The sequence below is a fragment of the Manihot esculenta genome, chromosome 4 (genome assembly GCF_001659605.2).
Source record: "Manihot esculenta cultivar AM560-2 chromosome 4, M.esculenta_v8, whole genome shotgun sequence".
NCBI classification, from domain to species: domain Eukaryota; kingdom Viridiplantae; phylum Streptophyta; class Magnoliopsida; order Malpighiales; family Euphorbiaceae; genus Manihot; species Manihot esculenta.
Genome location: NC_035164.2, coordinates 35,195,096 through 35,220,896, shown reverse-complemented (window position 1 = coordinate 35,220,896; position 25,801 = coordinate 35,195,096). Strand labels below are relative to the sequence as shown.

The 25,801-nt window shown below is 34.4% G+C and overlaps 1 protein-coding gene across 1 annotated transcript; it reads right to left on the bottom strand.

Moving 5' to 3' along the window:
- Nucleotides 1-553: 553 nt before the first annotated feature.
- LOC110613154 (protein unc-13 homolog) lies at nt 554-24,068 on the bottom strand. The gene is made up of 27 exons (XM_021754135.2): nt 23,859-24,068; nt 23,180-23,259; nt 22,929-23,104; nt 22,776-22,840; nt 22,092-22,428; nt 21,713-21,779; nt 21,383-21,533; nt 16,191-16,358; nt 15,933-16,043; nt 15,504-15,713; nt 15,136-15,237; nt 13,804-14,022; nt 13,083-13,157; nt 12,711-12,791; nt 11,314-11,496; nt 11,065-11,220; nt 5,055-5,147; nt 4,812-4,883; nt 4,554-4,671; nt 4,247-4,425; nt 3,437-3,518; nt 2,831-2,935; nt 2,649-2,755; nt 1,803-1,880; nt 1,626-1,721; nt 1,253-1,348; nt 554-945 (listed from the first exon to the last, which is right to left on the bottom strand). Exons 2-27 carry the CDS (start codon nt 23,185-23,187, stop codon nt 772-774), a joined length of 3,309 nt encoding a protein of 1,102 aa, XP_021609827.1. The 5' UTR covers nt 23,188-23,259; nt 23,859-24,068; the 3' UTR covers nt 554-771.
- Between the last annotated feature and the right edge of the window lie 1,733 nt (nt 24,069-25,801).

Sequence of the window (25,801 nt, the reverse complement as noted above, 5' to 3'; positions counted from 1 at the left end):
GAATAATGATTGGTCTATAAAATAAAGGTTTTAAACTAAATAAATAATTTCTTGTTATCACCCAAGTTTTTCTTCACATTGTTAAGGCATTAACTCTCTTAAGGCAGCTGTTTCAATCTATCCTCGTAGTCGTTTGAAGAAAGCATTTTTAAGACTTTTGTAATTAAAAGTAACATAAAAATTTAACTTCAATTAAATATATTTTAATCAATATAATTAAAGCTATATTCAGGTAAATTTTAATTAAAATCAAATAAATGAAAAAGAAGTCTTTGATTTCACTTACCAACATTTTCATTTGATTTGGGTTTTAGTTTCTTTTATTTTAATTTTATTTGCAAATCACTAATTCTTTTTTTTTTTTTTAATCAAATCAAGCCAATTGAAACTTCAATTTGGAGGGAAAAAAAAACATGCTAAAGAACTTATTTAGCTGGACTTAACTATTATCGAGAAGAATGTTTCCTTGAATATGTTAGTTAAATGGTATTTAGAAAGTTAATTTAAATTTAAAAAAAAGGCTAAAAATAGAAAGCAAAATAAAGCAAGAAAATAGAGTCTGAAGTAAAATATATGGAATTACAAAACCTTTATCAACATAGAGAAAAATGACAAGTATTTCAAGACAAGGAATTTTTCTTTGTTGAAAGGGAAATGGTAAAGAATAGAATTGAAATGATGCGATTCAACAGAATTACTACAGATGAAGATGATACACTCATACACAGTTGCCTGTTCTTCTCCAAGTAAACATAGCACAGGCACTCTCCACTATACTGAAGACTTGGGTATTTTGAACTGTTTCTTCAGGAACTGAGATGCCTCTGAGTCACTCCTATGACATAATATTCTCAACAAAGTTTGGGTATCACCACCTATTTTGCCTCCACCACTCTGCCTTTCCACCCCACTTGCAGATTTCAGGTCATCTATCAATTCTCGAGTCTGCCAGCCAAGTTTAAAATGGAAGAAAATACCTTAAATCGAGCTGAGTATACCTTACATGACACCCGATTAATACGTGCAGAAGAAAAAGGTTGAAATCTGCTTCTAGAAAATTGAGTATTAAGTATGGGTAAGAAAATATTATTTCTTTCACCATTACTGCCTTTGATCTTTTATCACAGCCATACACATATATATGTATTTGTGCATCCCAAACACAGCCTAAAACTTTCTAACAATGAGGCAATAAACCATTGTTTATCACAATTTTCTGAAGGATATTTTAAGCATAGCTACAGCAACTAACCTCATAGGCATGCAACTTAATTACATGACGAACTCGTGCTATGTGATTCTCAACTACTCCTCTAGGAAGCCCATCTCCTCCAGATATAAAAAATTCCTACAAGTTAAACACAGAACAGGTTAGACATTAAATGATAATTTGGTAAACGGACTTTTGATAAGACGAAATTGCTCCTGTTAGATAATCTAAATTCTACCACGCCTTGTGACTAAAGCAATTAAACATTATATCACGTGCTATACAATCTTTCTGCATACTTCTCCATGCCTTCTTTCAAGTAATTTCCTCAGTCAAATATAACAGCAAAATTTGTCTAGCTTATACAATTTTTTTCCCTGGCTGGTTCAAATTTGATGCACCAGTGAGTAAATACCTTCAAAACTTCCAAATCTTCTTCAAGTAATTTTGCATCAGTTGGGAAGAAAATTCGTGATGGTCCTCCATCTAGTATTACTCGGAGTAAGCCATCCTGATATGAAAAAACCATTTCAGTGGAAAACAAATTCAAGTATTTATTGATTTTTCAGGTAGAGAAGCAATAGACACAGACCAGTGAAGCTTGAAGAAGACTTGTCACAATGCGATCCCTGAGGGGTTCCACAATAATATCACATAGTTGATTTAGTTCCTGCAGCAGTTGCTAAGAATGAGGTCTTCTATAAAGCAGAGTATAATAAATCAAATAGTTGAGTTAGTTCCAGCAGCTGTTGCTGAGAATGAGACTTCTATTATGCCATGGATTCTAATAAAATCAAATATTGATTTAGTTCCACCTTATTCTTCCTTGACAGTCATAGTGCATCAAAGATATATCAGATCTCCTGAACCTAAGGGTGAAATGTCAACAGCTTTGCCAAGTTGTAAAAAATTATGAAGTTATTATTCCATAAGGTAGTGACTGCAACGTGGGAATATAATTAAAAAGTATGGGGCATCTTAAGTTGCAGTGGCTTAAGAAATACATTAGCTTGACTTCCTAGATGGCCCCGACATTAAAGGGTTGGCCTTACAGTATCACAATGTGGCTAGTATCACGATGCACATGGAAGTTATACAAACTAATCCATTTCTGGAGAAATAAAAGCCGAATTTGCATGCAAGTTAACAGGAAACCCATAGATCAATCAAGTCAATAAACATATAGTATACAAATGCAGTTATTTGCAGAACTTCCAATGGAATGCTCAAATCAAATAAAATTCTTCTTCTCTAAATTTTTCTTCTACAAGACTGAAAAAATATAGGAAGGCTCAACACATGTAGCACTATATTGAGGCAGAAGAATTCCACAATGCTTCTTTGCCAGTCAAAGCCACCGTTCATTGGTCTTAATTTTTGCCCCTCCTAAAGAAATGGTTAACAATGAGAACATAGCATCATAACTGAGCCGACTTACCATATCAATTGGTTCAATCAGTGATTCCAGCCTAGACTGGGAGACGCTGGGTCTATATAGATTTTCAATGAAAGGCTCCCTCAAGTCCCAGAAAATGATTTTAGTTCCTGCAAGAAAACAAATTAATCGAGGGTAAAGTTTATTTTTGAAGGTAATAAGCCGTAGCATCCAATAACTCTTACCAGTGAATTCGCAAATGCGGTCAATAGCAGCATTTATGTCTTTTCTACTCCCATCAAATGTACCCTTCTGCTTGAAACTTGTGGACTTCTCATCTATGGATTTTCCTATTAATGTAGGTATTCACATGAATGACGGCGAACATTATGTTGGAAGCATAAGCATAGCATGGCATTCTCAAAAATAAATAAATAAATAAAAATAAACAAGGAATTGTGCGAGCTACAATTCTTGGCAGCTATATACATGGAATAAAAAACATGGGTCTGAGTGAAACAGAGCTATAAAAGTTGGAAATGTAAAATAACCTCACAAGTCCTAAAGAGTAGTGAAGCACTGTGATCTATAATATGAGTTATTTTATAGCCAGAGAACCATTGAAGTGAATGAGAACATCGGTGCATACCAATTTATGTACGTACAAAACTGGCTCTACCAGAAAGAAGAAAAAATATTGCTTCCATTTCCATTAGCTTGCAAGATAAAAAAATTTAACTATTGGAAAGGCTATCATATCAATCAGGCATATTACAACTGTTAGAGCATATGCAGTTTGTGAAAACTTAAAACAAAAAAGCACAAAAACGATTATCCTTTTAGATACATACTGGTAATTTGTTCACGAGGCTTTTTCCTTGTCCATCGCTCCCAAATACTATCTTCCAATTTATTCAGTTGACTAATTGCATACTGTCCATAGCAAAAAAGGATATGGAAAACATATCATGATAAGGACACGAAAAAATAGCCTCTATATTTGAAATGAAAAGAATCAGAAAGCTAGCATTATCAGATGCAAAAAGTGGTCTCAAGGAAATAATTTGTCCTCAAGGTGATGTTACTACCATCCAAATGATTAATTCTAAGATAATAATTTACATTATTTGAGGTAAACAATCTCACGCCATTAAGCGTATATCCATCAAACTAAATAATACAAGTTTAAATAACAAGTGACTAGACATGTTTCACTAATACCTAGGTGCAGGATGGTAATATTAAGAGAGAAGAACTAATGAGAGGACTTTTACTACATTTCTTGTACATAAAGGCCACCTCTATGATTGAATATGTTAGAATCATTTAGTTTTACTTTAAAGAGATGCCATCATGCCAAGCAATTTCTGAAATTCCACAACATTGCAGGATCTGCAATAAAAGGTTACCTTAGCCTTATAACATTGCAAAGTCTGAGTTTGTGATATATCGAAATAGTACTCCAGTTGTGCTCTACATTGGATTCCATGTTGGTGTTATAATTTATTTATCTAGCTTTCTAGTCACAGTTTGCTTCATCTATAGAAGAAGTTTAGGAGTTTAAATTATCTTGTCAACATTATAGAACTAACAAGAAATAATGAATTTGAAGCTCTTATTTCATTTCTTAACGAACAATGCCAAAGTCAATTTGAACTCACATAGAGTGTATTCAACTGAACACAAAGAGTAGAAGTACTCTGGACATTGATTTCACTTGATTTTGTCTCATCAGGCAGCCTAGAATCGAATAATTCCTTCTTCACAAAAGCCTTTATTCCAGCTTCCCTCCTGTATCGTGTGAGAACAGGAACAGGTGGAATTAAATCTTCTTTGGACGCTGCATGCCAAAATCACACTTTTAAGATTTAATTAGTATGAGAAGAAGAGAAGTGGATCTTATAGGATCAAAGTAAGTTGCTGCAAAGAAGATGATGAACAATATATTTACATGCAGCACATACTCACCCAACTTTTCAACAACATGATTTGAAAATACTTGAAATGCATTGTCAATGCCCCGAAACAGGCCATTCAATTCTGAAGGCCTCATTGGAACTTTAAGAGCAAAAAATTGATCAACTGTCTGCGCCAAAAGGAATATATGTGATGGAAGCATTAGTTAATATCTCCAGAAGCAGATATGAAGAATTGGTTAATATCTCTAGAAGCAGAAATGACATAAAATATCCATAGTTCAATTAAAATAAAATAAAGTATCCGTGCCTCTTCCACAATCCTATATACTTCAACAATCGAACTCCCATGCCGCTGTTGAGGAGATATTGGGTTCCATCTCTGGAAAACAAGTACAGCATACATCAGATAAAGGAGTTTGATGCCCAACTGACGCGTCAAAGCAAGATTAAGCATACTCCCAAGGTTTAAACGACATAGATTAAGAATAGATCACATTCAACTAAGAAAAACTCTTTGTGAAGCATAAATGAAACAAACTTGAATACTTACCTCTTGTTGAATGGCACGTTCAACCCAACCTAAAACTCTTCCAAGTTGTGAATTAACCCATCGCATCACCAGTGTTCCAGATATGGATTCAACCTTTTTAGGTAATAAAAGGGCAAGGAAAGAAAAACAGTGAGTGAGAGGGCAATAAAACTTAATGAACATATCCTAGTAATTAAGCACAACCACCAAGGGAGTGTATAATATTATTATATAAAATGCTTAAATACAAGTCACTCTTACAATTTGTAAGCTGCATTCTCTCATAAAGAATTAAGATTTAGCCATACTACATTGACCACAAGTACCCCAAATCTGTCAGAACTTGGAAATTGAAGAGCTTAAAAACGGAGTTAAGCAGGCTTAATGCACACATACGAACATTAGCTGGTTACACAATCCGACAGCTGACCTTCATTAGCAGGGGGCATCTAATAGAGACAAAACTTTTACTGCCCTGTTTGAAGAATACACGTGATGGTGGTGATCTTTCTTCTCCCCCCTCCCCCTCACCAGATAAGAGAAGGGTTGGATCAGTGTTGAGTGATCCTATTTCTTTTTCTTTCTCTCTCTATTTTTTTCTCTGCTGTTAGAGAGAAGTGGGTAGCAGAATTGGCTTTGCTCAAGTGAAATTTGAAATCGATTTGGATCTGGTCCTAAAAGAGTTGGTTATGTGTAAGATTCAATTTTCTACCTAACCTTGGTCTTTGACTAGTGTAACAAGGGCATTAGGTTCACATCAAAAATCTTTCCAAGAACATGAAATGGAAGTATAGGCCCTAATGATGTACTTCCAAAGAAGTGACCACAATTGTAAATTTGGCGGAAGTGGTTGTTTCTTGGGTCACTAGCTCCTAAAAACATATAGAATAGGTAGTGTTGAGATAATTTCTGTAAATAGCCTAAATTTGTAGTGATTGTGTGCATAATTAAGTGCTTAGATGTGATATGATTAGGATATGATAAGATTATAATTAAGAAATTAATTTATTTTCTTATCTAGTATGTGTTCTTATAAATAATATATATACCCCAATTGACTTGAAGGGAATCATCAAACATCTTTCTCTCAAAGTCTCTGCTTCCCTCTCCTTTTTTCATCACTGTTTTCATGGCTGAGCGGAAGATCTGCCACCTTCATTTGGAGACTTTCTGAAAATCAGTTGGTCTCACCACCTAGCCCACTAGTCTCACCGATTTCCGATCGGCGACCCTATGAAGTGCCACCACCAGAATCGGCTCCACGCGCTGCCCAACCTGTCTGACTCCGGTACACACACCGGAGTGTGAATAGTTCTCCGGGAACTTTTTCACGCCGGCGATCCTTCCTCCAACATCCCAAACGCCGGCGACTCCAGCCCACTAGGTCCCTATTCTAGTCCCTTGTTGTTTCAGAATCTCGCTCAATATGTCTGAGAAGCAGAACACATTCAATACAGGTTCTGAGTTTTCTTTTCGATTGCTACTATGAAGTTGCAAGGAAGTAATAATTATGTATCTCAGATTGCATCAGTAGAATTATGATTTTTAGAATAGGGGATAGGATGATTATTTAACAAAAACTACCGTTGATATCTCTACCACTGACAGCACTAACTGGGTTAAGATTGATGCTCATAGTTATGTAGTCTTTTATAGCATTCATTAGACCTGAAATTGCTTACTTTGTTTCAGTCTTGCAAAACTTATTGTAAGATTTGGACTAAGGCCAAAACATTATCCACTAATGGCATACAACGCATTTATAAGGTTGTTTAATCCACTTACAACACAATCATCAACGCATGGCTGGTTACTTGGGTTAGGTAGAAATTCTGAAAGATGAATTTAATTCTCTCATGCCTTTTACTGATGATGTTGATGCACAAAAAGAACAATGAGACAAATTCTTTATGGTTTTGGCATTAATTGGGTTGCGATTTGACCTTTATTATGTGAAAAGATCAAATTTTGACTGGTTCAGTTATTCCAATTTTAGAAGATGTGTCGGTTAGGGTCTTACGTATTTCCCTTAGTAATAGTGACGCTGTAGATATGGAATCCTGAGTTTTGGTTGTGCAGCAAAGAAATCAAGGACAAGGAGGAAATCTTCAGTTTTTAGTTGTGCAGGAAAGAAATCAAGGATAAGGAGGAAATCGTAAAGGTAAAGGGAAAAAGTTCCATTGCTCCTATTGTGATAAGAATGGTCATGCATGTTGGACATTGCATGGCCGACCACTACGGCCTAATCAACTTGATAATACTGGCAAGTCAGCAATTCATCTTGCCCAATCTAATGAAGAAGCCCTGCTTCCACAACCTACCAATAAATCTTAGGCATTGGATTCAATCACTTGAACTAGAGAAGACTAGAGAATACTTGCAGTTCCAAACAGTTAAGCAACATCCTTCATCTTCTAGCATTGCTCACTCCAATAATTCTTTTGCTTGTCTAACTAAGTCTTCACCCGTTAGTCCATGGATTCTAGACTCCCGGTACTTCTGATCACATCTCTAGTAATCACAATCTTTTCTCTACTCTTGTTTCACTTTTAACACCATTTAAAGTTATATTAGCTAATGATTCACAAATTCAAGTTAAAGGAATAGGAAAAATACAGCTTCTTCCTTCAATTTCCTTAACTAATATCTTGTTCACTCCTGAATGTCCATATAGTTTAACCTCCATTAGCAAAATGACCAAAAATCTTAACTGTTCAATAACCTTTGCTGCTAATTATGTTGTGGGGCAGGACCTAAGTACTGAAAGAATGATTGGAGTAGGATCTGAGTCACAAAGATTGTACTATCTCTCCATCTCTCTAGTTACTTTTGTTTCTACCACTTCCACGGAACTCATTCATAACTGTTTGGAACATCCTAGTCTTATCAAATTGCGAAAAATCATCATTAGTCTTTCTTTTTTGTCTTCTTTAGCATGTGAGTCATGTCAATTTAGGAAATAAACTCGGGCTTCATTTCCTAAGCGAGTCAATAACAGGGCCAACTTGATGTTTGACATTGTTCATTCAAACATTTGGGATCCAAGTCGTGTCAGTACAACTTTACAATTTCAGTATTTGTTACTTTTATTGATGATTATTCTCGTTGCACTTGGTTTTTTTTAATGAAGAATAACTCTGAGTTATTCTCTATTTTTTAAAAATTTTTGTGCTAAAATACATAATTAATTTGGTGTTCGCATTAAGATTTTGCGTAGTGATAATGCACGAGAATATCTTTCTTCTTTTTCTCATTTCTTGTCTACCCAAGGTATTACTCACCGGACTTCTTGTGCTCATACTCCTCAACAAAATGGTGTTGCTGAGCAAAAAAATTGACATTTGATTAAAACAGCCAGCACCTTACTCATACATCATAATATTCCGCTGCGTTTCTAGGGAGAGGCGATCCTTACTGCCTATTACTTAATTAACCATATGCCTTCCTCTATTTTGCAGCATGCATCAGAGTCCTCATTCAGTTTTCTTTCCTAACTAGACCTCCAACCAGTTGTCTCTGCGAGTCTTTGAATGTACATGTTTTGTTTATGATCATACCCTTGATAAAGACAAACTCCAGCCCAAATCAGTTAAATGTGTCTTTCTCGGCTATTCACGACTTCAAAAAGGTTCGCAAATGTCACATTTTTTGAAACATTCCCTTACTTTTCTTCTAGTCCAACACGCAAAACCTTTGTTCCTAGAGTTTTACCTATACTTTCAACTCTTATCTCTCTTTAGCCTCAAGTTGGTCCATCTTCCACTCCTATGCCACCTCTTGAGGTCTACACACTTCGGCCTCACCCATCTACTAATAACAATGATATTTCTCTCCCTAATGCAAGTACTTCTAATAACTCACCTCCAGTTTCATCATCACTTACTTCGATCATGCCTTTAATAGCAACATACTCCTCCTCTTACTCTTCAAAAAGGTATTCGCTTTTATCGAAATCCTCATCCCATTTATAATTTTGTGAATTACCATCGTTTATCTCCTTCCTATTATATTTTTGTTTCCACCGCATCTGCTGTTTCTATACCCAAGATAATTAGAAAAGCATTGGATCATCCTAGTTAGTGTAATATAATGGTTGAGGAGATGACTGCTCTTCACAATAATGGAACTTGGGAACTGGCATCTTTACCACCTGGCAAGTGTACTATTGGTTGTTGATGGGTTTACAAAGTTAAGATGGGACCTGATGGCAAAATTGATCGCCTTAAAGCTCGCCTTATAACTAAAAGTTATACAAAAATTTTTGGACTTGATTACCGTGATACTTTCTCTCCAATAGCCAAAATAGCTTCTATTCGCCTCCTTATCTTATTGACTGCAATTAATCACTGGCCCTTCATCAACTAGACATTAAAAATGGGTTTCTTCATGGTGAGCTTGCTGAAGAAGTCTATATGGAGCAACCTCTAGAGTTTGTTGCTCAGGAGGAGTCAAGCTTAGTATGTCGTCTTCGATGCTCCTTGTATGGTCTAAAACAGTCTCCAAGAGTATGGTTTGGATGATTTAACACTGTAGTTCAACAGTTTGGAATATCTCGAAGTAAATCTGATCATTCCATATTTTTTTGTTATAATGGTGATAGATGAATCTACTTAGTGGTCTATGTTGATAATATTGTCATTACAAGAAATGATCATGAAGGAATCTCTCAGATTAAGCAATATTTGATCAGTCATTTCCAAACTAAAGACTCGGGGAAATTGAAGTATTTCTTGGGGATTGAAGTGGCACAATCTAAAACAGGTATTGCGATTTCTCAACGAAAATATGCTTTGGATATATTGGAAGAAACGCACATATTAGACTATAGATACGTGAACACTCCTATGGATCCAAATGTCAAACTTGTTCCTCAACAGGGGAGCCACTTAAAGATTCTACTAGATACAGAAGATTAGTTGGCAAATTCAATTATCTCACTATCACACGACTAGATATCTCCTTTGCTGTAAGTGTGGTTAGTCAATTTCTTCACACCCCATACAGAAGTCATTAGGATGCAGTCATTCGTATTCTTAGATATATCAAAGGAGCTCCAGAAAAGGATCTACTCTATGAGGACAAGGGTCACTCACAAATTATTGGCTATTATAATACAGATTGGGCAGGTTCCCCTTCAAATAGACGATTTACTTCAGAGTATTGCATTATGATTGGATGAAATCTTATATCCTGAAGAAGTAAAAAACAGAGTGTGGTTGCAAGATCAAGTGCAGAAACAGAATATCAAGCTATGACTTTGGCAACATATGAACTCGTTTGGTTGAAGTAACTCCTTCAGGAATTGAAATGTGGCGATACTGGCCAAATGAAGCTGATATGTGATAATCAAGCTACTCTCCATATTGCATCAAATCTAGTTTTTCATGAGAGGACAAAGCATATAGAGGTGAATTGCCATTTTATTAGGCAAAAGATTGAGTCGGGATGTATTTCTATTAGCTTTGTCAACTCAAATGATCAATTAGCTGATCTTGCAGCATATGATATGTATGCTCCAGCTTGAAGAAGTGTTGAGATACTTTCTGTAAATAGTCTAGATTTGTAGTGATTGTGTGCATAATTAGGTGCTTAGATTATATGATATGATCAAGTTATAATTAGGAAATTAATTTATTTTCTTACCTAGTATGTATTCTTATAAATAGTATATATACCCCAATTACCTTGAGGAGAATCATCAAGTATCTTTCTCTCAAAGTCTCTGCTTCTCTCTCCTTTTTTCATTACTGTTTTCAGGTAGATTTGTATTTTCACAAAAGAATCTAAATTTTGAGGATTTATAAAACCCCAACTTCCAGACTAATTGATGCTCAGTTGTAGAAGACGTCACAATTAATCAAATAGTGATATCCAACTAAATGGCATCTTTCTCCCACAAGCTCCACTCCAATACTATTGGACTTTGGAACTTAATCTACTCGATAGAGAAAACAGATAGGTAAAAAGGAAGAGAAAACAGATAGGTAAAAAGGAAGAGAAAACTTCAAGCAATTAAGTCCAGCTACTTCACCTGGTATGGAGTTAGTTTCCTGAAATTGACTTCAACATTCCCCTCTCCACATGCAGATGCAATGAGTGACATTATATACTGCTCAAGACCATCAGCAGCAGGAAACACTGATACAACATCCTCAGTCAGATGTTCAGCACCATCAAGAAATGGTTTCTGAAGGCAAGCATGTCTAAGTAAGGTTCCACAACTAGGGAAGACGGAAAAATAAGAAACTATAATCATGCAAAACCAACACAAATTCCTTACCAACTTGATCCCATAAAGCCTGTGAAGAAGCGATGCTGACATAATAATTGCTTGCGGATGTCTCTGAGACAAAATTGGAGTGAATACGGTAGATTCTTTTTTCAAAAGCTTCTTGGTCTCTTCTGCAAGCAGTGCTAGAGAATGCTCATGCATTGTGTCTGATTTTTCAACAGCCTGCAGAGTCTGCATTTGAAAGATGAGGAGGGAGAGGGAGTGAAAAAGGGATTATAACAATCTATGCTGTACAGTATTTTATAATTAAGCAAGTCAAAATCAGTATTCGCAATTCACTTATGTTATATGATTTATAATAGTTTTTTCTTACCGCGACCAGAAACTGGAATGAACAATATTTTACATATACCATATTATAGCATGCAAGAAATACATACAAGGTTGCTACTTTGCAAAACTCAATATTTTTTTCTTCTAAAGTTGTAATAAACAATTATTGAAGTCTTGAAAAATTTGGATCATTTTATCTTAAGATTTTTAACCTGCTCGCTCCTATTTTCTGAAGTAGTCGGAAGGAATAATAGAATTTGTATTCTCAAACTTAATGGAGAAATCAGCGATATATTAGAATGGATCTAATAGGCAGAAATCTATATGAAGAAAAAAAAAATCAAACATTCAAGAAATCCATGTGTTGGATGCCTAAAATAATATCAGGGTAGACTGTTATTGATAGCAATATGGCAATGAGTCCAAACGCCATGGAATTAGGCCCAGAACAAATAAGAGGGCATTAAAGAAGGCACAAGAAAAAGAGGGAAGAGCTGGAAGAAAGAGAAAGAAGGGAAGATTCTGGAGATATGCCGCTGGAGGACATTAGCAAAGAAAGTAATATCTTGGCGAGAAGTGCAGGAGTCATGCCACCTGGACTCCTGGAGTGTAGATGCCAACAGAAATAGGGATTCAAATCCACCATATATAGAGGCTATTTTCAGTAGCTACAGGCAGAGAGTTCAATCGTTGATTTTCAGCTATTAGCTGGGACTAGCATTCTACTGGTACATGCAATTCTTCTCCTTGTTATCTTGTTCTTATTTTCTTTGCACTTTGAGTCTTCATTTTTCAAAATTAGTATACGAGGTGTTGATTTATTCTACAGAATTTCTGTAATAGAACTTGCATTATCAATACAAGTGAGTTTCCTCGGGTTTAAATTCTCTGTTTCTTAAAATATTGCTGAAAACGAGTTCCTTCTATCAATTATAGTGTTGTTGTTTGTCTTGGCTCCTAAGTTTTACCTCTTGCGAAGGGAAAGTTCAGAAATTACATATAGGTTGAAAATGAAGTTTGGTGTGTCCTTATTTGCTTTTAATTTTAGATCTCATGCTCTATCATCAACAACCTAGTGGACCAGCCACAATCTATGAGGCTTGAACGCTTACCCTTGTAAATGCATTCTTTATGGAGGTTGATATGTATGATTCTATCTGATCCCTATCTGCGGTAGATGAAGATTGTATTACCTACAAGAGAAATGGCAAAATACGTAAGAGAAAAACAGAAAATGTAAACTTAAATATCATTGCAAATTACACCATAGAATGTCAAGTGCAACACAAATTAGTAGTAATAACTTAAAACACATTGTTAACTAAATTATAAAGCAACACGTTCATTGCTAAACAGCAATTAACATTGTAATATTTTAGCAATATGTTCCGCCTAGATAGATTAAAGAATATTCACTTCAAATACAAAATGTAAGCCATAATGGGCTCATTTTGCACACACAGCATGAACAAGCTTCATAATACCTGATCAGATTCTTCCAAAAGAAGCCGCCGAGTAATCATTGCAACTAATACCACATCCTCCATAGTCGCCCACTCCTACAAAAACAAGAAGATGTATTATGAATCTGATGCATCATTACAAACCTTAGAAAACAGCTGCACAGGGTAAGCCTAGGCAAAAACTTCTTTCTAGTGAGAAAATGCATGATTCAGCATGCAAAACAGATACAAAAAAAATGCCCGCTTTCGTTTAAACTCTCTCCTTACTCCAAGTCCAAATGCACAGCACAGAACAAGTGCACAACACATCAAATGCATCATAAAATACATTTTCACAACAATTCCAGCTTCAAATTATTCCTTCATAACTAGACTAAGAAAGATAAATAAAAAATCTCAATAAATTGATAATCCTCTGATATCTTTGTAATTATAAGCTTCTCAAGCTTCGACTTAAATATAAAGAAGCATCATGAAATAATACAAAACGTAAATAATATAATAATAATAATTTAATGGTGAATGTCAGTAGCCTAAGCATACAAGCATGAATGATGGCAGTAGCAAAATGTGCAGGCTATCAATGAGTCACCAACTTAAGCAGTTCAAATCCATTACAACTCCGAAATAGCAGCTGGAAATCAATATTAAGATTAAACTATAATCTAACACCAAAACTATATTAGATGAAAAAAAAAAAAAGAAAAGTAATTCATCTACTACTCCAAACAATTTGTCAAACCTCAGCAAAGTACTTATGGTAGTCTGCAAGCTGCTTATCAGCCCATTTCTGAATTGGTGACAAAAAGGACTGCAAGAAAGATAAATCTTCGCCTTCAACTTTGGAACGCAAGCTCTGCAGGTGCAACCTCTCCTGTGGACCCCTTTGTTCCTTCAATGGTATCTTTTTCAACTGTTCAATGATGTGTTGCAAAAGTCCATGGTCTTGTGTGATAACATACTGCAATCATACAACCACATTTCTAACAACAAAGTGCTGATAATATGAAAATTTATGAAATTAATGGAGACTGCCAATATTAACTATAAATGGTGACAAATAATAAAGTAAACTTAGCTAATAAGAATAAGAACCAACAGAAAACACATTGCAAAATCCCTTGCTTGCAATTACGTGCCGCACCAAACCAAGTTTCATCACAAAGATAATCCTTTACTGGCAACACTAGCTGCTAACATAGATCCACATTGTTTATCTTCTATTATAGTAATTTATTTATTTTCGATAATGTAAAATATAAAATCAGTTAATTGACACAAGGTGAGTAAAAATACAGAGAAACAAAGTTCATCTATATAAGAGAGAACAAAAGAAAAACATTCAGCATGAAAGTAATAAGCAAATATTATTTTCCATCCAAAACACTGAGAGCTCCAAGCATCTATAAGAGGTTCAAAAGTTTCACACAGAAGCCCAAAAATTTGTTGGCAGATTAGTTGAGTTTGTACTCTGTCTAGGATATGATATCTTATATGACCAAAATCAAACCAAGAGAAGTATAAAAGAGTAGGCAGTGAACTGGGACTCTTGGAGAGGGAACTGCCTACTGCTGTTAGTTTTTATGAGTTTATGTCCATGAAGCCTTAAAACTTCTGGCAAGTAATTTCCTATACACATATTGGAACTAGGAGATTTTGTAGAAAAATTGGGATATGTTTTACCAATAGAGAATAATAGCAAAACTATATACTCCCTCCATCCCACAAAAATAGCCCATAGTTACTTTTATATTGATTCAAGAAAATGTAGTTATAAAGTTATGTAGTTATAAAGTTAAACATTAGATTTTATAATTTTTCTAATGCACCCTTCATTCATATTACTCTATTACTAAATTATTCTTATAACTAATAAATTTTAATTTTTCAATGCATATTAACTAGGGGTATATTATACAGCTAATAGATAAATTAATATCTCAAAAGTGAAAGTGGCTTATAATGACAGATGAAAAACGAAAGTAGATTTATCTTTGTGCGACAGAGGTAGCACACCATAGCAATTTTTTTCTATCTGTCTCAGTTCAGAGGTTGGGAGAAATGGGAATAATACCTGACGAAATAACACCCATGCATAGCATGTGTAATGGATAGTCTCTGTGACTCCTAGAACACGCCAGGTTGACTTCAATAGCTCAAGTATTTCTTCCACTTCCTGAAAACAAAGATAAAGGTCGTATTAGTGAAAAAGAAAACCATGAGCACAGTCAAAATGAAAAAGAAAAAAAGGTTTTCATATATATCCCCACCAGGAAAAAAAAAGTAACCTTTATGCAAAATCCTGAAAATTTGAAATTGCTTTAAAGCACTGGATATATTTACATGAGCTGGTGCCATAATTTTAGATAACAACCATCTAAACTCATGCAAACAACTCTTCAACCCTGTTGTGCCATGACATCAACATGAAATATTACTAACCTCTGTCAGCTTTCCTTCATCTAAAATGTCAAAGACACTGAGAAGGAGTTTCTCATATAATCTAACATTAAGGTGATAGCCATCTGCCCAGTGGCATACTTCACCAGTTAAGTCGCCTCGAGCTGGCCTCTCAGCAAGTGGAACAGCAATCTCTCTGAGAGATCGCAAGCATTCTGTTCGTTGGACTTCCCCAGCAGAAGAAGGACGAAACTAGAACCCAAGGAGAAAGAAAAGCAGACATAAAATACTATTTATTATGAGATGTGAAGTATCAACATATTCAGATGAATATTAAGTAATGCAAATAGGAAACATTAGAGAATATAAGGAAAGAAATTTCATCAACCAATCAAGGAGAGGATAGTGTGATATGTTGTTATTACGGTTGATACCATTTCATATCTTCTGATCAATGAAGTAAGCACATACCTCAGATTCCTCAATTTTTGCCAAAAGAATCCTCAAGTCATTTGCCTTATGCCCAGATTCACCGAATCCAACAACTGGATGATTGATAAGCCCCTCCTCCAGCATGAATAACTATATTGAAACAAAGTTAAAAATGTATAATGTTATATCAGTTAAATTCCCTCCCACACCCCTAATTTCAACTACTTGGAGAAATTTAAGAGCCAGCAGAAGGAAAAAAATTAACTAATAAATAAATAACACAGTAACTAAGTTTACCTGCCTTTTTTGCCACCGAATATATGCTTTCTTGTCAGCAAATTCTGTCCTTGAAATACAACATAATAACTCCAAGGGAATCAGTAGGGTGTCTAATCTTTTTCCTACTTTTCCAGCAAGAGCATTGAGAAGCCCTTGTCTTGTTCTGATGTCCATTGCCTCAGATATCTGCACTCATTTAAGCATAGTAAATGAACCATTCTATCGCTCATAAATTATAATGAGGGACATAAATTGGTGCACAATAAAAAGCAAGCAGCAGGCATTTTAGTAAAGTCATAACAATACTCCATGAACTATTTGAAATCAAGACTTGCATTAGTTGAAAATTAAAACAATAAAAGGTTAAAGTGATATAGCATCATTTTAAGCACCAATTAGAGCAATTGTTCCCAGAAACCCGAGTAACACTTGGCCCATCATCATCAGATGACTGCAACAATCTGACTCAGATAGATGGAAAAGCTTAAGCCTTCCGTCGTGTTTGGATCAAATGAATATGAGTTCCTTTCATTTGCAAATGAATTTCTTAAAAAGGAATTTTATTTGTAAATGAATTCTCATATTTGGCATGTAATGTATCTAAAGAATACATTTTAAAATTGTAGCCTTGCAACTGTAGCATGCATTTGCAAATTCAATTAGATACCATAATTTAGCCTTGAACTCTTACCCCATTCAAAGGTTCCTCTACTCAGTACTTACTATCACTTTTACGAACAGAACAGAAAAAAATTTATAACAAAGTGCCATAAATATAAAGAAACTGAAGATTTTTGAGAGATTTTTTATTTTATTTCAATTAAATTGATCTTTACAAGGTTTGAATATTTATACATAAAGAATCAACCTAAATTAGAAATATCTACGATAAAAATAAAATCCCTATAATCAAGCTTAATTAGGATCCCAAAGATTTAAATCCTCCTAATTAGGAACCTTATAATGTTGGTCAACACTCTCCCTTGAGTTGGTACATAGATATAACACATGCCCAACTTACAAACCAAGGTATGATAGTCTTGTTCCTAAGCTCTTTGCTAAACACATTAGCTAGCTATTCATCGGAAGTCATGTGATCTAACCTCATGACACCACTTATTAACTTCTCTTTAATGAAGTGTCGATCAATCTCTATATGATTCGTTCGGTCATGTTGAACCGGATTGTGAATTATACTGGCAGCTTTGTTGTCATAGTACAAAAAGAATTTGTCCCTCTCTAATAATTTCAATTCCTCCAATAATCTCTGCAACTATAGGAGTTCAAAAACATCTTGTGCCATCGCTCTATATTCAGCCTTAGCACTTCATCGAGCAACAACACTTTGCTTTTTGCTTCTCCAATTCTAGGTTTTCTCACACAAGTGTATAGTACCTACTAGTTGACCTTCTATCATCAAGGAATCCAGTCCAATCTGCATCTTTGAATGCAAGTATGCGAAAATGACCGTGCTTAGAAAATATAAGACCTTTTCCAGGAATAGACTTCAAGTATTGCAATATGCGAAAAACAGCTTGCATATGAGATTCACGAGAATCATGTATAAACTGACTGACTAAGTTGCCTGCATATGCTATGTCTGGTCGAGTATGCGAAAGATAAATCAGTCTACCTACCAACCTCTAATATCTGCCAATATCCACTGATTCACTAATTTCTGCTTGTAGCTTGTGATTGCTCTCAATGGGAGTTTCTGCTGGTTTGCAACCTAACATGCCAGTTTCTTCCAAAAGATTCAAAATATATTTTCTCTAAGAAATAAATATTGCAACCTCGATTTTCAAAAAATATTATAGCTTTCCTAGATCTTTAATTTCGAACTCCTAAGCCAAAAGGCTTTTCAACCGTGTCATTTCTTCAATGCCATCTTCTATTATTACTATGTCATCAATATAGACTACGAGAAGAGTAATTTTACTATTATGATGTCTGATAAATAGAGTATGGTTAGCATTGTTCTGTTAATAGCCAAAGGAAATCATAACTCTGCTGAATCGATCAAATCAAACTTTGAGTGCCTGCTTCAACCCATACAAAGCTTTCTTTAGCCTGCACACCTTTCCTTGTATTTTTTCATCAACAAATCCAGAAGGTATTTCCATATGCACTTCCTCCTCCAAGTCTCTGTGGAGGAATGCATTTTTCACATCAAATTGTTGTATGTCCCGGTCAAGATTGACAGCGCAAGATAGTAATACTTTGGTTGAGTTCATTTTAGCAACAAGGGCAAATGTGTCCTGGTAATCCACTCTATAAATTTGAGTGTATCTCTTGGCAACTAGTTTAACCTTGAATCTTTCAATTGATCCATCTGCTTTGTATTTATCCATTTGCAGCCAATTGGTTTTTTTCATGTTGGAAGAGACATCAACTCCCGGGTCTCATTTTTAGCCAAGACTTTCATTTCTTCAAACATTGCTCCTTTCCAATTAGAATCTTTGAGAGCTTCTTTCCAATCCTGTGAAATAGATACAGAGGAAACAGACAAGGCAAAGGCTCTATAAGATGGAGACAAAGAATCATAAGAGAGAGTTAGAAATAAAGTGCTTTGTGCAAGATCTAACTCCTTTTCTTTGAGCGATTGATTTATTTAGATCATCAATGGACTCAAGGTTTAGGAATTACTCACCAGATGGAGAAGAGGAAGATTCATGACATTAAGTAGACTGTACAATGGCTTTTTTGGCTTCTGTTTTGTCTTTTCTTGAGTATCTCTTTAAATCTAATTTATCCAAATGCCCAATTTGGTCACCAATAGTCTCCTCTGTATACTAATCTCCTCTAGAGTAAAACGTTCTAGAGTTATAGGACTACAAATCATCTCTTTTCTCTCATTGACCTCTCTTTGAAGAGGTGATGGGGTAGTACTGAAGTAAGATTCAGTTTCTCTAAACATAACATCCATACTGACAAAGTATTTTCTAGATGGAAGATGATAATATTTATAACCCTTCTATGTGGGAGAGTACCCAACAAATACACATTTAAGAGCTCTCGAATCAAGCTTCCCACCTATCCTAGTATGAACAGAACACGTACATCCAAACACCTTTGATAGAACAGTATAAACATTTTTCCCTTGCAACACATGTAAAGGGTTTTTAAAGGCAAAAGTTTTGAAAGGCATTCTATTAATGAGATAAACTGCGGCTAAAATTACATCTTCCTAATAGGATTTTAGAAGAATCATAGTGAAAAGAAGAAATCTGGCTACTTCCAACAGATGCCTATTTTTCCTTTCAGCAACACTATTTTGAGCACTAGTGTAAGGATAACTAGTTTGATGTAGTATCCCATTAGACTCTATATAAGCAGAAAAATGTCAATCCATGTACTCTGTGCCATTATCAGTTCTCAAAACTTTTATCTTAGAATCAAATTGAGTACAAACCATCTTGTGAAAAGATTGAAAGCAAAAAAACACATCACTCTTTGCCTTTATCAAATAAACCCAAGTCATACAGGTGTAGTAGTCAATAAAGATAACAAACCAATGATTACCAGGTAGTGAAACCATTTGAATAGGTCCCCAAACGTCAGAATGAATGGTTACAAAAGGGATCATACTCTTATTATTAGTTGAGGGATAAGAGGTTCTTGTATGCTTAGCGTACTCACAAGCATCACAAACTAAAGAATCACACTGAGCCTTGAAAAATAAATCAGGATAAAGTTTCTCTAAAACAAAGAATGATGAGTGTCCCAACCGTCGATGTCACTGTATGATTTCCTGGTTGACTTTTCGATTTCTTTCAAAAAAAGCTCAAAGTGAATTCAAAATCAGATTCCCTTCCAACATATATAAGCTATAGTGCAATCTACCATTGCCAATCCTCTTCCCAGTTTAAAGGTCCTGAATAACACAATTTCAAAAAAGAATTCAATTTTACAGTTAAGTGTTTTGGTGAGAGCACTAACAGATAAAAGATTAACAGGGAAACAAGGAATATGAAGAACAGAGGATAGCTTGATATTTGGAGTACAAACAATAGAACCGGTTCTAGAGATAGAAGTGGAAGAAACATCTGCGATTCTGACAGTATCTTTTTAAGGACATGGAAGATAATTAAGAAAGTCTTCAGATTAGCATATTATATATCTATTTGCACCATAATCAATAATCCATGGAGCAGAACCAAGAGACGAAATAGAAGGATTATCATAAGTCCTTATATTATCCATACAAGTTACTACATACAAGTTACTGCCATTTCAAGAAAAACCACCCTTTTTCTATCAAAAATAGTAGAAAAGATTGTTGCAGGAAAAAGAATTATTGTTCACCGACAAAAAAGGCATGGGTCTAAGCATATCAGAGGCGCGACTTAAAGACAAGTCTGCCAGAAAGAATCACGGCCAAAAAAACCACCGGAGGATGGCCGGAAAAGGAATCAAAAACAGCGTCGAAGTGGATTGGACAGCATAGCAGCGTCGAATAGTGTCTCACACGCCGGGAAGGAAGGACGTGTGAGCCTCACGTACATGGTTTTTCGGCGTCGATCTAGCGATCCTCCTGGTGGCGATGGTGAGATGAGAAAAGGTCCCTAGATAGTACAAAGTAGATCTAGAGTTTTGAAAACCCTAAAGAGTAAAAATTGAATTTAAATCCTATAATCGGGAAAAAACTTTGATACTATGAAGAATTTTGAGAGAAATTTTTTATTTTATTCCAATTGAATTGATGTTTACAAAGTTTGAGTATTTATACACAAAGAATCAACCTAAATTAGAAATATCTACAATAAAAATATTTCCTATAATCAAGTATAATTAAGATCCCAACGATTTAAATCCTCCTAATCAGGAATCTTCTATGTTGGTCAACACTCTCCCTCAAGTTGGTGCATAGATATCACACATACCCAACTTGCACACCAAGACGTGATAGGCCTTGTTGCTAAGACCTTTGATAAACACATCAGCTACCTGTTCATTGAAAGTCACATGATCTATTCTCAAAACACCGCTTATTAACTTCTCTTTAATTTTTCTCTTTAATTTCTCTTTAATGAAGTATCGATCAATCATCATCTGCAAAATCATATATATGTTCAACATTTTCATATTTTGAAAATCATAACCTAACATCTTATTTCATCATCCAGACAGACTCCTGCAGGCAGAAGAAAAAATAAACAAAGAAACCCCTATTAAAATATGTAAATGAAAAGAAGAAGTTTATGAAATACCTCCATCTGAGCACGCAAGATCTCTAACAAACCACTTAATCCAGGAGTACGTTCAGACTGCACAACATTCTCACTTTTACTACGTCCTAGCTTCCTCATCAACCTGGACCTTTTGTCTTTCTTTTTTTCCTTTGAAGGAACTATAAGGCCCCTGATCATATGATGATAACAATAAAAGAGAAACAAATGAAAGGTTGTGGATGGAAAAAAGAACAGAAAAGCAAAGAGAGTCACTACATATTCTAGGAATACAATGTACCTAGAACTCTTGTTGACTAAAATTATATGGAAAAAATTACATCACGGCAAATGAAATAATGGAAAAATTACCCTGATGCCCCAGCACATGCTAAGAGGACTTCATATGCAGTTTCACGAAGGTCATCATCTGTGATACCTAAAGAGCATAAATCCAAAAAATAATGAGACACATAGTAAATTAAAACTTCACCCTCCATATCAAGGTTTTAGTAATAAAGCATCCAAGCAGTACAACAATGACCATTCAACTAATTGACCACAAATATAACCGTAGCTTTCAATCTCAAACAGAAACTTGCTGTCCTCAATGCCATAACCACCAGAGCCTTGTTACTGCTATGTCAGGAATTTCTAGCCATTTTTTGAATCAGGACCTCCCAATATGTTCATTTCTAAGCCTCTGTCATGTTATGGGTAAAGAGAAGTCATCTTGAAGAAAAGTTCTTACCAGTTGCAAGAGCAGGCAATTTGGCCATGAGATCAGCAGCATCATTTGTATTCCGTCTTGGCTTCCTAACAAAATCAACTGCCTCAACCTCATCTTCATCATCCTCAAAATCTTCAATATCATCCACAGTCAATTCTCGAACATCATTCGAGTTAAAGGACTCCGACTTCTCTACACTTGACAATGACACAACAGGAGACGGTGCAAAAACAGGGCCTTGTGAAATAACAGGGGGTGGTATTGAGACCAGTAGTGGTGGTGGTGCCCTTTTTGGAGGTGATCCTGAAGCTTCAGGATTTGTAACTAAGAAAAATTCATCTGTGGAACCCCCATGATTCTGAAATTGAGCAAAGCGTTTAACTTTTAAAATCATCAGCACAAGTTCTTTATAATCATCACAAAAATTAAATGAACTAACAGATATATTAAGCACAAGCATTAAACAATTTTTGGGAATGTAACACAACCAAAGGTTAGAACTCAAATTTTGGAAAAACCACTTGTGCCTCCCATCCCATTATCATATGCATAAATTCTCAGGGAAAAAAAATCTGACAAGGCCTAAGCAAACCTAAACAAATATTAATAACATAGCTGCGTTGTATCAGGAATGCCAATTGACAATTAGATTTGCAAATTGATGAACCACATCATTCATCCACCTTAATGCCAGTTAAAACATACCATATGTGGTAAGTCCATGCTATCATGGTAATCTCTAATTGCCTCTGAGAGCTCAAGCATTCCACCTACATCAACAAATTGCCACTAGGAAGGTAAAATCTAACCCAGAAAAAAATTGAAAAGGAAGAAACAATCATAAGCATAACAGATCACCTTTTTTAGCACAATTGAGAACATGATCTACACTGACTTGGTCGAGATCCACATCATCCAAAGTAACAGCACCAGGAGGCATTACAACTTTCTTAATTAAGCTACCAGAAAGTAGAAAATCTAAAAGTATGTGCCGGTCCCGTCGGTATCTCTGTAGAAGCCGAACAACATTCTCCCTAATTTCATCAAGTACACAAATTTAGAACAAACCACAGAGAGAAAGCATATATAAAGAACAGCGAAATACATACTCTTCCATGGCAGATTGAAATGGAATAGTTAGCAAATTCTACAAAATTTCACAGCTCTGGAAGTGAGGTATCTTCAAAACCTGGTGATAAAATTAAAATAAATAAATAAAGTTCGCTAATTAGAGTGCTAATATAGGCTCTGGATTTTTCAATAATTGCTACATCGTCTTACATCTAGTGGCGCTACATTTAAGACAGACACATACATACATAAGCATTTAGATCCTGATCTAACACTTGAAAAATCTACAAATCGAGAAAGCAAAAGTCACATATTCCACTAAAACAGCTCCGTTTGGCTGCTAAGAAAGTGATAGAAACAAAGATAAACTGAAGGCATTGAATTAATTAAAAAAAAAAAAAAGCAAGATGAGATCCAATTTGTCACTACAAATAAATAAATAATAAAAACCCAGAAAACAAAAACCTTCCTAATGCGGCATACTCTAGCTAAATTACACCCAAATCAACTTCCTGACTTGCTTCATGCCACTAAATGTCAATGCTTCAGATGGGTACAAGCCAACTTAACAAACTAATCTAAATCCTACTTTTTCTTCTTTTTTGATAAGCTTTAACAGCTTAATTAAAAGATTCGGTAATCACAGAAACTAGATAAATGAAGTTAGATCAATGGATAATCGTAATTAAAAGAAAGAAAACAGTAAAAGAAGCATACTTTAGAAGGATAATCCTCGAGAAATGCAGAGAGAAGTCAATGTGAATGCTTAAAAAAGAAAGTCAAATTGATAAATGAATTTGAAAAGGTCAGTTCTTGAGACTCTATGGCTCCTTTCGGAGACATACTCTTGGGGAGAGAGAGAGAGAGAGAGAGAGAGAGAGCGAGCGAGCGAGAGGGGGTGGCAGCTGGGAGATGATGGCTGATGGCTGATGACGTTTAGTTCGTATCTTACTCCCTTCTTTTTTTTTTAAAAAAAAAAAAAAAAAAATCATCTTGAATTATTATTTCTCTAAAATTATACAGACGTTTAAAGACTTTAACGAATCTATTAAAATAAAATCAAAATAAAACGCTGTTGTATTTTTATTTTCATACGAAGATAATAGCATTTTATTTCTAAATTAAAAATTACTTCGAAAACTAATTTAAAAACAATAATCATCAATTTTCAATAAAAAGACTCTAATTATTAGCCTAAATGTTCAGCAGAAAAAATAAATTTTATTACCAACAACCTATATTCTTTTCCTTTGATTATCAATAATCATTCTATCTGCGATTAATTTAATCTTTAAAATATATATTTTATGCTGTAATTTAATAAATTGAAAATAAAATCCTTAGAGAACAAAAAATTTTCAATTAAAAATATTTTCCATACTTTTTTTTACCTACAAATATATTTGCATTAAGGCTACCAAAGTAGAAAAATTAATAGCCAATTCTGTGGTAGTAAATTCCTACAACAAAGATTAGGTACAGTGATAATAAGTATTCAAATAGCGTGGAGTATGCCAAAAGAATACCTATTAGCAAGCCTCACACCATGACATAAAATTAAAAAAATTAAAAAAAAATGTTTATATGCTAAAAAACTAGCAAACCAAATTAATCGAGTAAAAAAATAGTAAAAAAACATGTGTTTAAGAATTTTGAGCTCATATTAACAAATTATATACTGCAATTTAATCATATAATTCTATCTAATTAAATTAAAAAAAATAAATAACATATTATAAATTGATGGCTGCAATAAAAAGTATAATTTTAACATTATTGGAAGAGATCAAATACATTCCCATGTGTTAGGTGAAAGAGAAAGAGAGATTGTGAGAAATGAGAACTTATAAATAAAGTCGATGCAGTAAAAAACGATAACCAATGTGAATAATATACCGACTATTCCTAATAAGATACTAAATTAAAAGATTGAGAGTACCGATTAGAGAGATTATAATTGTTAAGATTTTGGTGACTACTTACTGCGAGAATATACTTTACAAAAGTGTATGATGATTTTATTTAAAAGTATGACTATTTATTAGAATAGATACCATGCAACTATTAGGTGGGACCATGACAAAATATTATAAACAAAAACAATTTATTTGCAATCAATGATCAAATCAAATAAGAGTAGATCGACCATCACCAATATTTATACATAACTATCACGTAAAAGTAAAATATCTCGTCCAGCTAAAAGCCTATGCTACATTCGGGAGTTATTCCATTTATGTCAAACCTCCGATATAAATATTTGAAAAAAATACTAAGGTTTTTAGCACTTTAACCTATACAGTAGTTGGATGGTGAGCTAACCCCTACATCTTAATTGACAATTTTTGTTCTTATAAACATTATACTTTGAAATGTTTTTAAGTATTAAAATTATCAACAATAAGTTTAAAAAATTTACAATAAAAATTTAAAAGACTGTACAATGCAGTCAAATTAGAGTAAAAAGAAAAAGAATTCAAATGTTTAATTTCACCTATATATTGAAAAAGGTCAAATTAATAATTTTATTTTTTTTGTTTAAATTAACTCAAAAACTTAAATTTTATTTATTTATTTATTTAGATTACAAATATAAAAGTTTACTTTTATGATTTTTTTAAATCTATTATTTTTTATTTAATTTAAAATAAAATTATCTT